The 13596-nt window shown below is 50.3% G+C and overlaps 1 protein-coding gene across 4 annotated transcripts; it reads left to right on the top strand.

The window, feature by feature from the left end:
• The first annotated feature begins 2467 nt into the window (after positions 1–2467).
• TBXT (T-box transcription factor T) lies at positions 2468–12958 on the top strand. 4 transcript variants are annotated; one of them, XM_031935511.1, is made up of 9 exons: positions 2468–2806; positions 3433–3722; positions 4223–4487; positions 5235–5369; positions 6197–6258; positions 6393–6454; positions 8298–8474; positions 9653–9782; positions 12021–12958. In XM_031935511.1, exons 2-9 carry the CDS (start codon positions 3517–3519, stop codon positions 12292–12294), a joined length of 1311 nt encoding a protein of 436 aa, XP_031791371.1. In that variant the 5' UTR covers positions 2468–2806; positions 3433–3516; the 3' UTR covers positions 12295–12958. The 4 variants fall into 4 exon arrangements, with proteins under 4 accessions (XP_031791371.1, XP_023079396.1, XP_031791372.1 ...); XM_031935512.1 differs by having other exon boundaries at positions 2472–2554; XM_023223628.1 differs by lacking the exon at positions 8298–8474.
• The last annotated feature ends 638 nt before the right edge of the window (positions 12959–13596 follow it).

Below are 13596 nucleotides of genomic sequence, written 5' to 3'. Positions count from 1 at the left end.
GTTAGCATTTATATACACAGAGAGATATAAACATACAGCCAGCCCTCCATAGCTACAGGTTCCATATCCGTGGTTGATTGAATTGATAGAAAACATTCGAAACTCCCTCTCCCCAATAATAAAAGAAGAAAAATTACACAAAATTAAAAAAAATACAGTATGACTACTATTTGCATAGCGTTTACATTGTATTAGGTATTACAAATAATCCAGAAGTGATTTAAAGTTCATGGAGGAAGTCCATAGGTTATATGCAAATACCATGCCAAGGAACTATGGCATCCCTGGATTCTGCCATCTTTGTAGGTCCTGGAACCAATCCCCCACAGATACTAAGGGTGACTGTTTTACATGTATATGAAGACAGATACATATGTAATATTTCTACAAGGAGTGCATATATAATCAGGAAAGACATTCATTTTTTTTCTTGCAGAAAGAAAGGGACGAGAGTGTGGGGTAAGAGTCGTGCGAGGCTGTCCTCCACCCCTCCTTGAGCCTGTTATAGCTTCACTGTTGGCTGCTCCTAAAGATAAATGGCTTTGCTTTTTCAGAAGGGATTGGGCCCAGGAAAACTGCCTCTCTGGGAGTCGAGTGGGGTGTGTGTGTGTGTTTTCTTATAAAATGTTTCAAGCATGTTTTCGGTGGGACAGTTGTATCCTGAGGCCCAGCCATAGCGCTTTGTCCTGTTTTTCTCTGAATGGCTGGGCTTCCCAAGGAGAGATAAACCCTGGGAGCGAAACAGCTGGCGGTGCCTCTGCCCTTCTTTCCTCCCAAGGAAGCGCATTGTTATTAACTGGGAATTCTTTATAGCCGGGCTGGAGGAAGTTTTTGGCTGTAAACTGTCATGCACTGCAGCCTTCGCTGAAAAGGCGGAGGGAGTGGGCCTGGTCCTGGGAACTGAGAAACAAAGATCAGAAAATCAGCCACAGAAAGGGGAGGAAAAAGAATCGTTAGAAAGTGAAGACAGGTGACACTACACAAGTGCTGGCCAAAGTCGGTGACTTCCAACCTCTACCTCCCCCGACTTGGGTGGTTCAATTCCTGGGTCGTACTCTTCAACGCTTCGGACATTCTCTCTGGAACGTAGAAATTTTATTACTCAAGTTAGAAATGGAACATTCTTTCCTGCTGAAGTTGTGTTCTTATTTGGCCGTGCCCCTCCTGTTCGGAACAGTTTTAGAGGGATCTGTTAAATCCTCCAGTCTTCTTTGGCGCTTCCCGACTGTGGGAAAAGCGGCCGCGACGCCGTCCGAGCGCAGGGAAGGATTCGGCATTCGGCCTTCGGGACTCCTTTGCCTTGAAGCCGCAGAAGAAGTTTCGCTCTCGTGCCTGAGGTTCCGAGGCCCTCAATTGCCTGGGACCCACCCTCGTTCCTCCTTCACCTCCCCTCCACTTTTCCCTTTTATCCTACCCTTCGGAGGCCTTGGGCCCAAGCGATGACCTCTTAGACATTTTAATACCCGAAGTAAGGAGACTGACACGCACCACGCTCTCCGCCAAAGCCCAGGGCCCGATGGGCCTATGAAGGCGTGTTAGGAGGGTCCAGCGTCAGGAGCAAATGAGGTCCTTTTGGTGCCTCTTTCCAGAAGGAACTTCCCCCCTTGCGTCAGCCCCCTGGGAATATCCATGCATCCCAGACAACAAAAGACCCTGAGAAATGCGGACCGGGACAAGCCGCCCCGGCTTCCTGACTCATAGGTCTAAGTTGGAGAAGGGCTTGAAGGAGCCCTGTCCCTCCGGAGCGGCAGGCACCCTCTCCCGGGACTGGCTCCTGGGAACCCTCCGCACACCGCGAGGCAGGTTGATCCCTCGAGTCCCAGGCGGGGATACCTCGGGCGGCTTCCCCAGCAATTTCCGACCCCGGAACGAGCCGGGCTGGGCGAGGGGCAGGGGGCAGAGGGGACTTAGTGCGGGGCGCAGATACCATGTCCGCGGGAAAGCTCCCTTGCAGGGTCCCAAGACTCCTCTGAACCCGCTGCCCCACCCGATGCGCCGGCTTTCTCCAGAGGGGCTGGGGCTGAGGTGCCCGCCCAGGAGACAGGGAAACTGAGGCTGCTACCCCAGACCCTCGTCCAGCGAATGGCGAGATGTGCAGAAGCGTAAAGCCAGGCCTTGGAAGCGGGAGCTTCTGCCTCCTTCCCCCTTCCTGGGCTCCCGTTTTAGGAGGAATGTTACTGTTTAAAGAGACCCCACTGAACTATTTCCTGCTCATTGTCACCTCTCCTTCGCTCTCCTAGCGTAAGTTCTCACCGAAAGGTAATAAAACAACCGCTGCTGACACCGCTTGGTGCTGGGCCGGGCGCTCCGCGCCCCGAGTCCCTCTTGTCAGGGACCACCCCGCTAAGCCCCGACCCTCTCCCACCTTCTGCGAAAGCAATGACACAGCAGAAACCACGCACACGCCTGGGCACACTCGGTGCGCGCGCAGACCTCGGCATCAAGTCCTATTTTTATAAGAGAGCGAGGAGGACACTTCCCAGAAGGGGTCGTTTTGCTTTTGCTTATTTCCATCCATTTCCATCTCTGCGCGCGGAGTTTCCTTTTCCAGACGGTGAGAGCCGCGGGGACACCGGACGCCGGGGCGGGCTGATCCACGATCCTGGGTGTTCGTGACGCTGCCTGGGGCTCCGTGAGCGAGGGACGTGTGGGGACAGGCGCACCGGAAACTGCCAGACTGGAGAGTTGAGGCATCGGAGGCGCGAGACCAGCACTACTGGGGCGAGACGAGCGCGGCGCATCCCAAAGCCCGGCCGAGTGCGCTAGTGCCTGGGAGGGGAGGGAGGCGCGCCTGGAGCGGGGACAGGTGAGGCTGAGCGGACGTTACAGACTGGAGCGGCTGCGGATCCCGGCGCGCTGGAAAAGCGCGCAGGATCCCGCGCGCGGGAATCGGGGAGCATCGCAGGCGGCCGGGCCGCCCCTCGCGGAAGTGTGGGCTGGGGCGGGCCGGGGCGTCCAGCTCACCTTCCTCCCGGGCTTGCCCCGCCGCTTTGATGGAGGTGCAAACATTTGGGGAAGGGCGGGGGTGTAGGGGCTGGGCCGGGGCTCAGAGGGCTGGGGCCCAGGATTTACATGAAACAGGCGTGCTGGAGCCCATTGTTGGCCCCCGGCCTCCCAGACCCGCCCGGCCGGGTCTGATATGGCCGCTCTCGGCCAATGGGCTGCTGCCCGGCACTTCAAAGCGTGCACGGCCCAATCCGCCGAGCCCCCCATCGCTGCCGCCGCGGCTCTATTTATGGGGAGGGCACTGAATTTAGGTCCCCAGAGACCTACTCTAGTAGAGCCTTGGGGAGTTCAAGTGGAATAACCTCTCCCCACCCCTCTCCCCCTGTCCCCTCCCCCCACGTCTTGGTGCGCGCCCTCCTCCCGGGTCTGTACTGGGACCCGGGAGCCGTAACAGGTCTCCGCCCGAGGGGCCCCTTTTCTCGGAAGGGCGGCGGCCAAGAAGCGGGAAGGTGGCTCTCAGGTAGAGAGTCTGGGCTTCGGGGACGGCGGGGAGGGGAGCCAGACAGGAGGATGAGCTCCCCCGGCACCGAGAGCGCGGGAAAGAGCCTGCAGTACCGAGTGGACCACCTGCTGAGCGCCGTGGAGAGCGAACTGCAGGCGGGCAGCGAGAAGGGCGACCCCACGGAGCGCGAACTGCGCGTAGGCCTGGAGGAGAGCGAGCTGTGGCTGCGCTTCAAGGAGCTCACCAACGAGATGATCGTGACCAAGAATGGCAGGTGGGTGCGCGTCCGGAGCCCGCGTGCACCGCGCTCTTCAGCGCCTGGGCAGCCTGGGGGGCCTGGCAAATTCCTGGAGGTCGAACTCTTGTTCTCCTGGAGGAGGACTTTGTGTTTGCTCCCGCTCTGGTTAACTCCCTGGAGTGCATTTCTGCAAGCCCCTCTTTTGGGGTTTTCTCCGCGGAAGCTGGGGGAGGAGGAACGCGCACCCCAGGGTCCCGACCTCAAAGGCATCCGCCTGTCCCCTTGGGTTGTGGTCTCCAGCATTGAAACCCTTCGACAGGTCCTCTCCGCCCTTGCCTCCCGAGGCCGTGGAGATGGTGGGGAGGCCACCCGGACCTGGTAGGGCTCGTGGAAGGGGGAGCTTGGGAGTCACCCTTGGACGTTCCCCGGGGGGCTCCTCGGAGCCCCGAAATAACAGAGGCCTCTGTGCCCAGTTTCGGCCTCTGTCCTACCCGGTCAGTGTCGGGGTCCTCCTGCGCCCGCCCCGTGTTTTCCAGGCGGATGTTCCCAGTGCTGAAGGTGAACGTGTCTGGCCTGGACCCCAACGCCATGTACTCCTTCCTGCTGGACTTCGTAGCGGCCGACAACCACCGCTGGAAGTACGTGAATGGGGAGTGGGTGCCCGGGGGCAAGCCGGAGCCGCAGGCGCCCAGCTGCGTCTACATCCACCCCGACTCGCCCAACTTCGGGGCCCACTGGATGAAGGCTCCCGTCTCCTTCAGCAAAGTCAAGCTCACCAACAAACTCAACGGAGGGGGCCAGGTAGGTGTGCGGAGCCCGCCAGGTCTGGGACGAACGAGGGGGGTCCGCGTTGCGCTTCTTCTCGGGAGTTGTGGGAAGGGACGCTGCTTGAACGGGAGGTGACGTCTGCCCTGGAGAAACTGCCACAGCCTTCTCTAATAAGGCCTTTAGTGCTGTTTATACTAAGCTGTTAACATCCACGCCTGGCGAATGGGGAGCGGGAGCACTCCCCTTTGAAGGTCTGGAGCTTTGGGGGAACTTCTGTGTCTAGTCCTAAACTCTCCTAGGGGTGGAAAAGATATCAGCCTTGATGGCAAAGTCGCATTTAAATTTAAACATGCGCCACAGTACTTACTGCGTGGAGTCTGAACAAACTTGTAAAGTCGTGCTTTTCTAAAGAACATTCTTCAGTCGGGATTGTTCCTGGAAGACCCCAGGTTAGGCAAGTTGCAAACAAGCCCAGGCCTTTAAAAATGTCTATAGCCTTCCTGGAAGCCTTAGTACTTTATTCCACCAGGTGAAAGGATTTTGTGATGAGCATTCATTACTTTTAATGGTGTGTAGCATCTCACATCCCATTTCCAAATAAGCTATGGGAATAGCACATATACACCGCGAAGAAGCCTCCCCTGGTAGAACCCCACTTGCCTCAACAGTAGAGACACTTTCCTGGGATCCAGAGGACTTTCTGCATCCTGGAGAAATGGATGTTTTGCCATTTTAACGCAGGACTTTCAGTGCCACCAATCCTGTATCTGTCTCCCTCAGATCATGCTGAACTCCTTGCATAAGTATGAGCCTCGAATTCACATAGTGAGAGTCGGGGGTCCACAGCGCATGATCACCAGCCATTGCTTCCCTGAGACCCAGTTCATAGCGGTGACTGCTTATCAGAACGAGGAGGTGAGAAGGACAGAGGCGGATTGCTTTCCCGGTGTGCTGCTCCGTGGAGATTCTGGGGGAGTGGGGAGAGGCGCTAACCTCACCAAGAGCCCGGAAGGCTTCCTGCCCCTTCAAATAATTTTCCATAACTTGAAATGGAAGCACAGGGGACAACTGTTTAAAATAAGTCCCCATTCAAAATTTTCCCCTTGAATTCTCCATGAAAGTGTTTAAAACTAGAAACATCTCAATGCTCAAAATCAAAAGATCCATAAAGCATTCAGGTTAAATGGCGTGAGAATTTCTTGAGAACAAGATTTGAGTGAGAGAGGGACATGTCCTTCCTTGGAAATCTTCCCCAAAGGGTGGTGGTGGGGGGAAGCCCCTCAAATCTCTGCAGTGTGAGGACTCCACTAGATACAAGCTACTGCATAGGTGCCTGTAAATCTATGCCTAAGCCCAACCCCAAAGTACTGCAAATTGGGGATTAGTTGGATACCTTGTTGGTGTTGACCGAAAACTAGAACTTCCAGGTCACTATTTCCTGAGCGGCCCCAGCTTGTGTTTTCAGCCATTTCTTATTTATACACATGGAACATTGTTAGTAGTAGGTTAAATTTATTATGAATCCCACTCAGAACATTGACATTGAAAATTTTTCATAAACGTGCTACTCTTTACAATTACCCAGCTATTTTCAGTTCCAAATAGAAAACTGTATGTGGAAAGAAGTCAGATTATATTTGAGTATTGAAAAGTGGTACTGGCGTTTCTCAATTTCTTGGTGCCAAATTAAACTCCCTGACTGATAGGGAATATATTAGTAAATGCAATTTCTTGTTTTTCAGATCACAGCTCTTAAAATTAAGTACAATCCATTTGCAAAAGCTTTCCTTGATGCAAAGGAAAGGTGAGAGAATTCTAACTATAAATACCCTTGGGCAAAGAAGTATGCAGAAAGATGATGTTGCTGCACACCCTCTTTTCTGAATTTCCTTCTTTTTGACAATTCGATATACTTTTTTTGTTTGTTTGTTTCGATAGAAGCGATCACAAAGAGATGATGGAGGAAACCGGAGACAGCCAGCAACCTGGGTACCCCCAATGTACGGTTTGTTGCACTCTGTCATGGCATTCTGTGTCATCCGGACTAGACTTGCTGAGAGCTGGGAAGTGGAGATGGAGAAGACAAGGGGGTTTCTGGGTGCGCCTGAAATGTGAGATTGCCTTTCTGTCGTTCAAGGCTCTTTGCCCTGTGATGTTGAAGCTGTGTTGCCCATCTAACCTCTGCTCTAATTGGGGCTGTGGATACTCTCCTTAGTGCTTTTGTTTTGCCCTGAGGCAGCTGCCACCATGCCTGGGGTGGATCACTGAGACCTAGCTGAGTGTTCACACTCTCCAGTATTGGGCAACAGGAGAATCTAGCTCATTACATCCTCTTTGAGGCTTTCATTAATGGTTGAAGAGCCATCTTTCCAGTGACGCTTGGGAACAAAATTTTTCCTTAGCCCCTTGGTTCTACGAATGACTCACCAGCTCCTGCTGGTTTTGGTGGAAACAGTGGCTCTGAGGATGAGAGAGTTGGATTTAAGTCTAGCTACCTCTAGGAGTTCCAGGAGTCGGATAGAGGATTATATAGCAGCATCTGTTGGGAGAAATGCTCTGTCTCACCCTAGGCGGTTCTCTCCACCCTGGAAAGGGACTTGGAGATGTTAAATAATGAATGCAGTAGCGCTGGCTAGTCAAGAGGCTGGATGAATCAACATGGCACACTCCTCCTTACACAGGCGTTTTCTATTCTGAATATATTTTTCATCATTTCCTAGACTGATTGAACAACCAGAAGGGAGGTCACTTGAGCAGAGTGAGCCACTGCTCTGCCAGGGCCGGCTGGGCAGCGAGGGCACGTCTGCACCCTTCCTTTCCATGCTGCCTGGAGAACTGTTAGTAGTTTGCAAATTGAAGCCAGAGTAGTTGTAACCCTAAGGGTTGCTTTTTCTCATTCAAAACAACAAAGCTTAAAGAGTATAGAAGAGGCTGGGCACGGTGGCTCACACCTGTCATCCCAGCACTTGGGGAGGCCGAGTTGGATGGATCATTTGAGGTCTGGGAGTTTGAGACCAGCCTGGCCAATATGGTGAAACCCCATCTCTACTAAAAATACAAAAATTGCCAGGTGTAGTGTTGGGCGCCTGTAATCCCAGCTACTTGGGAGGCTGAGGCACGAGGATCCCTTGAACCTGAGAGGCAGCGATTGCAATGAGCCAAGATCACACCACTGCACTCCAGCCTGGGTGACAGAACAAAACTCCCAGTCTCAGAGGAGAAAAGATGAGTGGAGAAGAAATTGTAGTTTTAGAGGAAGGACGGGGAGTCTTGCAAGCACTTTCTAATTCTCCTGGGGCGAGGCTAAACCAGGAGAGGGAGCAGTAAAGGGGTCTATCCCCAGCTAGGAAGGTAGTTCCCGAGTCTCTGTGGGTGGCAGGAGGAGAAGGGGAGGGCACCCTTGTCTAAGCACCACCTCACCTCTCTCAGCATCTCTCACCTGCTCTCTGCCTGTGGTTACATTGTATTCATGCTCAGGGGAGGAAAGCTGACCTGCCTTGGGGAATAGTAAATCTCAAAGCAATCCAGAGGATTCTCAGGAGGAAACAGCTTAGGTTGCCTGAGGCCAGGCTCCTGGGTTTACTCAAGTAGGATTGGAAGCCTTGAGTAACCTGTGGTAGTGAGTGTGGGGCCTCAGAGGTCTTCAGGCGGACTGTGTCTTAAGTATGAGACACTCAGGGTGCTTCCTCCATCAGGGGGTCCCTGAGGGGAAGGTGGGAAGTCCCTGGCCTGGGCTCTGCTCTCTGGACTGGTGGAGGGAGAGTCCCTAGCCTGGGCTCTGCTCTCTGGAGTGGTAGAGGGAGCACTAATGCTGGTTACTCAGCTCTCTCTCTTTTCTCACAGTAGGGGGCTGGCTTCTTCCTGGAACCAGCACCCTGTGTCCACCTACAAATCCTCATCCTCAGTTTGGAGGTGCCCTCTCCCTCCCCTCCACGCACGGCTGTGACAGGTACCCAGCCCTGAGGAGCCACCGGTCCTCGCCCTACCCCAGCCCCTATGCTCATCGGAACAATTCTCCAAGTGAGTCCTAAGCCTCATTCTGCCAGGGGTTTGTGGGTGGCCGCAAGACCACTTTGGGAAGGGCATTCTGCAGGGGTCTAGAATCTAAAAAAAAGAGACGGTTTCCTGGAACCCACACCCAAGCCCAGTTTTTTAATAGCTCAAGAGATGACCTTCAATTTATGTCTATGCCACTGCCACTGCTGGCAGAGCAGCCACAGAGAGCCAGATCCGAGGCTTGCATCCTTGCATGGGCCTTAGAGCTGGTGCTCCAGGTTTTGAAAATGACAGATTCCTGGGCCTCTCCACAGAACCATGGTTGATCCTTATAGGAGCAGGGCCCAGGTTCGAGTCTTTTATGAACCTCTCTAAAGTGACAATGACGAGCAGCTAGACTCAAGAATTCCTGACTAGACGAGCGATTCCCTAAAAATGGTGCCCAGGCCAGAGCCTCAGCACCACCCGCAAGTGGGCACAGTCTCAGGCCTCACCCCAGACTGACAGGCAGCAGCTCTTAGTGGAACCCACAATGTGTGCTTTCAAAAGCCCTCTAGGCCATTCCGATGCATGCTCCAATATTAGGAACACCAGGATACACCATAAAGATCCCCTGGCCTAATTCTCTCTATAACACTGTATATGTCTAGACTTAATTTTGTCTGACTCCAAAAGAAGGAAAATAGCTAAAGAACACCATAAAACAATTAAGCAATTAAAGCTGATTTGAAATGAAAGGACCTTATTGGGTTAGGAAGTCATTGGGACTTGTTCAACCAGAGGCTAGACTCCAAGGCAGGAAGGTCTTATTTCTAATTTTGCCTGGAGTAATGGTTTCTATCGCCCATTCTTATGAAGTAATCACTGGAAAAAAGGCAGGGTAAATATATATTTATTTTTAAATATAAGTAATTCCAAGTCAAGTGATTGTAAGATTCAATGTCTGCAGGGCATCTACTGATATGATGATAAGGGAAAAAGCTTGGGTTACCAGGGTATGCTTTCAAATACATACATTTGGCAATAAATCTTAGCCCCTGATAACCACATAAGTAGACTAAGGGATTGTTTTCTATAGTTAATGTCCCAAGCACATTTTGTCTTCAGTGTTAGGTAGCTTCAGTTTTTGGTGATATTTCACTGTACTTTCTTGTTCTTGGAAGACACCATCTATAATTGCACTTTCTTACCTTCCCCCTTAGCCTATTCTGACAACTCACCTGCATGTTTATCCATGCTGCAATCCCATGACAATTGGTCCAGCCTCGGAATGCCTGCCCATCCCAGCATGCTCCCCGTGAGCCACAATGCCAGCCCACCTACCAGCTCCAGGTAATGTATGTCCAGGACATGGTGCAAAGCATCCTGGGAGCTCTGCCTGTGACCTCACGCTGTTCCCATTCCTATGGGCTCTTGATCCTTATTCTCCTTGGCCCTGTGGGTGGTTGGATCTTTATTTAGAATTCTGTATTAGCCAGCTATGCCCAGGGATCGCAGGTGACATGACTGTGGAGTTCCTGTTTGCAGTCTGTTCGCTGGAACGACTGGGCTCCTTTACAACAGAGGTGTGGAATAGGAGCTGTGCTATCCTATCCCTGAATGAAACCACGGTCCCCATCCTGGTTCTGCCACTTACTGGTTCATGTGATGGACAAGTCTCTTAGCTTCTCTGAGCCTCAGCTTCCTCACATATAAAAGGAAGGTGGTTAAAAAAATAACCCAGCCTCGGCCTGTCTCCTACAGGGTTGTTGGGATCAGCAGGCAGAGCTTAAGGAGATATTTTCAGAACCTTTTCCAACAGGAGCTATTAAATTAAGGAAATAAATGTGTTGGCTCTTCTAGGATCGAAGTCTTCAATGTATGTGCCGGGTAACTGGTAAAGAATGATGACTCTTTTGTTACCAACTTGCAAATTATGCAGAGGGAGAATGGCTTAAAAATCAAGCAGGCTGGTAAATGTCTTACATTTCTTCATAGGATGAATATAAAAACCTAAAATACCAAAGCTAGAAGTCAACCCTCATTTTCCAGGGAGGAGGGAGGGCCAAAGATACTAAATGACTGGACCAGCTCACAGCAGAGCGAGCCTGGACTTAAGTGATCTTGACCTCAAAGGCAATGTACTTCATTTTCTAGAATACCAAAATATGCCTGAGATCTTAATTCTTGTCTAGAAAACAATTCCTTCATAATAAGAATTCCATTGCCTGTGATTAGAAACAGAGCAACAATGCGTAAACAAGAGAAGCTTTCAGGGGCTCCAAGAGCATCGCCCCAAAGCCTGCACCCGATCAGATGACCGGCACACTGCAAGCTGCTGACAGTGGTCCCACCCAAGGGTTCAGTGTGGCTCTAATTGGGCATCTTAGAATATGAAGCTTTCATCTGTAAAATGGCATAATAATCTGCCTCGATTAACTCAGGCTTAACAGTGTGGTGATACAACATAAGGTCTCATTATTCACTTACAGAAAGACAAGATTATTTCCCAAAATAAAATCTTATCATAATTGAATACTATCCACTTCCATGTGCTTAGACTGGAGAATTCAGTAGTCATTTCCACCTTCCTCATTTTACGCGTTGAGAAACGCAGCCTTGTAAGTAGTCTCGGGTGAAGTGTAATGTGACAAAACTAGTTAAAGGAGGAACTGGGGATGGCTTCCTAGTCTGACTGCCAGGTGCTTTTCTTGCTGCTGGGCACCATGCTAGCACACCTATGTACTGAACAAGACAAAGTGCAGGGAACTGTGTCTGTACTGGAGTTACTCTAAGGAATGTCTGCTGCTTAGTGTTTTAGGAGAGTCTGGTCTTCATTGTGAAAATGACTGCAGTGTTGGGGGTGGGGTGTGCTAGGTAAAAACATGTACTTAAGCCCATCCTCAGTAACTTTTGATTGAGAATATCCGAAAAGTTTTATTCTGAATGAGAGTGCAAAACTGCTGGTCTGAGTCTTTCTTTTCTCTTTTGTTTGTTTGTTTGTTTGACGGAGTTTTGCTCTTGTTGCCCAGACTGGAGTGCAATGGTAAAATCCCGGTTCACTGCAACGTCTGCCTCCCAGCTTCAAGTGATTCTCCTGCCTCAGCTTCCCAAGTAGCTGGGATTACAGACATGCACCACCACGCCCAGCTAATTTTTTGTATTTAGTAGAGATGGGGTTTCACTATGTTGGTTAGGCTGGTCTTGAACTCTGGACCTCAGGTGATCCACCCACCTTGGCCTCCCAAAGTACTGGGATTACAGGCATCACCCACTGCGGCTGGCCTGGTCTGAGTCTTTCATGGTGAAACTTAACAGCGCTCTTCCATGAGCTCTGAATATATGAATGATCTTTTTAATCATCTTCCTGATGATTTTGTTTCTTATTAATAGATACAACAGTAACTTCTATACATCACAGGATGTGCTTGTGAATCCTGTAATGATCTGGAGAAAATGACAGGTTTGAAAGAAAAAAACGTCCTATTACACAGTCACTCCGAATGGGAATTCTGGTGTGTTTTTCTGTCCTTAGCTGCCCTGTAGCCCCTCCCTGCCCAGGCCTTGCTCACTGGTGTCTTTCTGTTGCAGTCAGTACCCCAGCCTGTGGTCTGTGAGCAACGGTGCCGTCACCCCAGGCTCCCAGGCAGCAGCCATGTCCAACGGGCTGGGGGCCCAGTTCTTCCGGGGCTCCCCCACGCACTATGCACCGCTCACCCATCCGGTCTCGGCACCCTCTTCCTCGGGATCCCCACTGTACGAAGGGGCGGCCGCAGCCACAGACATCGTGGACAGCCAGTACGACGCTGCAGCCCAAGGCCGCCTCATAGCCTCATGGACACCTGTGTCGCCACCTTCCATGTGAAGCAGCAAGGCCCAGGTCCCCAAAGATGCAGTGACTTTTTGTTGTGGCAGCCAGTGGTGACTGGATTGACCTACTAGGTACCCAGTGGCAGTCGCATGGGTTAAGAAAGGAAATGCAGCCTCAGTAACTTCCTTTTCAAAGCAGAGGAGAAGCACAGGCCGCGCTGTTCCCCAGAGCCCCAGCACCCCTTGCTCACACCTGCAGTAGCGGTGCTGTCCCAAGTGGCTTACAGATGAATCCACCTATGGAGATGCTGCAGTCGGCCCAACCTGATTCACAGTGAAAAGATGTTTGCCAGGGCCCAGAAACTTTTTCTGGTTTATTTCTCGTACGGTGTATTGGCAACTTTGGCACACCAGAATTTGTAAACTCCACCTGTCCTACTTTAGTGAGATAAAAAGCACACTCTTAATCTTCTTCTTTGTTGCTTTCAAGTAGTTAGAGTTGAGCTGTCAAGGACAGAATAAAATCATAGTTGAAGACAGCAGGTTTTAGTTGAATTGAAAATGTGACTGCTCTGCCCACTAGAATGTGTGTATTTGGAGCACATGTAGCTAATCTCTTGTGTTGTTAAACTGTAACTGTTTCATACTTTTCTTTTGACAAAGTAGACAAAGACAATCAGCAGAAAGCATTTTCTGCAAAATAAATGCAATATGCAAAATGTGATTGGTCCAGTTATTAGTCAAGCCTCGCCTTTTGTGAGTATTTACTGTTTATTATAGCTGGTGGTAAAGACCTTATCCCCAAAATGCATTTTAATCTATTACAGACTTTAATGTTGTATCTAATTTGTTGCAAAACTGGAAGTGAAATTTGCATAGACAGTGCTAATTGCCACAGCAATTTAAAATATGTCAAATAATTTTTAAGAGATTTACTCAACATCGAATCATGGATGACGTGGATAAAGACAGAACCTAGAACATACTGATGTCTTCAAGATGAATATGGGATGTCCACCCTATTCAAGCTAAAGTACTGTACATAAAATAAACAGATAAAAAACTATCATTTGTCAATGCAAAGTGTAGTTACCATAATACTTGGAACAAAATGGCATTTGTAAATATCTTTCCCGCTGCTTTTTCTCAAAAGCAAAACAGAACTGCAATGGAGCTAGATTGGGACAATTTCTCCATCTAGTGGCAGAATCCTTAATGTTGACCCTACTTCCAGCTTACTATTCCAAATCTTGTATTCCTTAGTATTTCAAGTACACCTTAGTATTCCAAGTTACAGGTGGCCAGTATGTTAGAGCTGGGTTCCTAATGCAGGAGTGTCAAAACGGTATTATGAATA

This window comes from Piliocolobus tephrosceles, chromosome 5 (genome assembly GCF_002776525.5).
Source record: "Piliocolobus tephrosceles isolate RC106 chromosome 5, ASM277652v3, whole genome shotgun sequence".
Classification (NCBI taxonomy): Eukaryota; Metazoa; Chordata; class Mammalia; order Primates; family Cercopithecidae; genus Piliocolobus; species Piliocolobus tephrosceles.
This window is presented reverse-complemented; position numbering and strand designations above follow the sequence as displayed.

Coding starts and splice junctions, on each gene's coding strand:
- TBXT (XM_031935511.1), top strand. CDS start 3,517: ATGAGCTCCCCCGGCACCGAGAGCGCGGGAAAGAGCCTGCAGTACCGA. Junction 4,488..5,234: donor AACTCAACGGAGGGGGCCAG/GTAGGTGTGCGG, acceptor TGTCTCCCTCAG/ATCATGCTGAACTCCTTGCA. Junction 5,370..6,196: donor CTGCTTATCAGAACGAGGAG/GTGAGAAGGACA, acceptor CTTGTTTTTCAG/ATCACAGCTCTTAAAATTAA.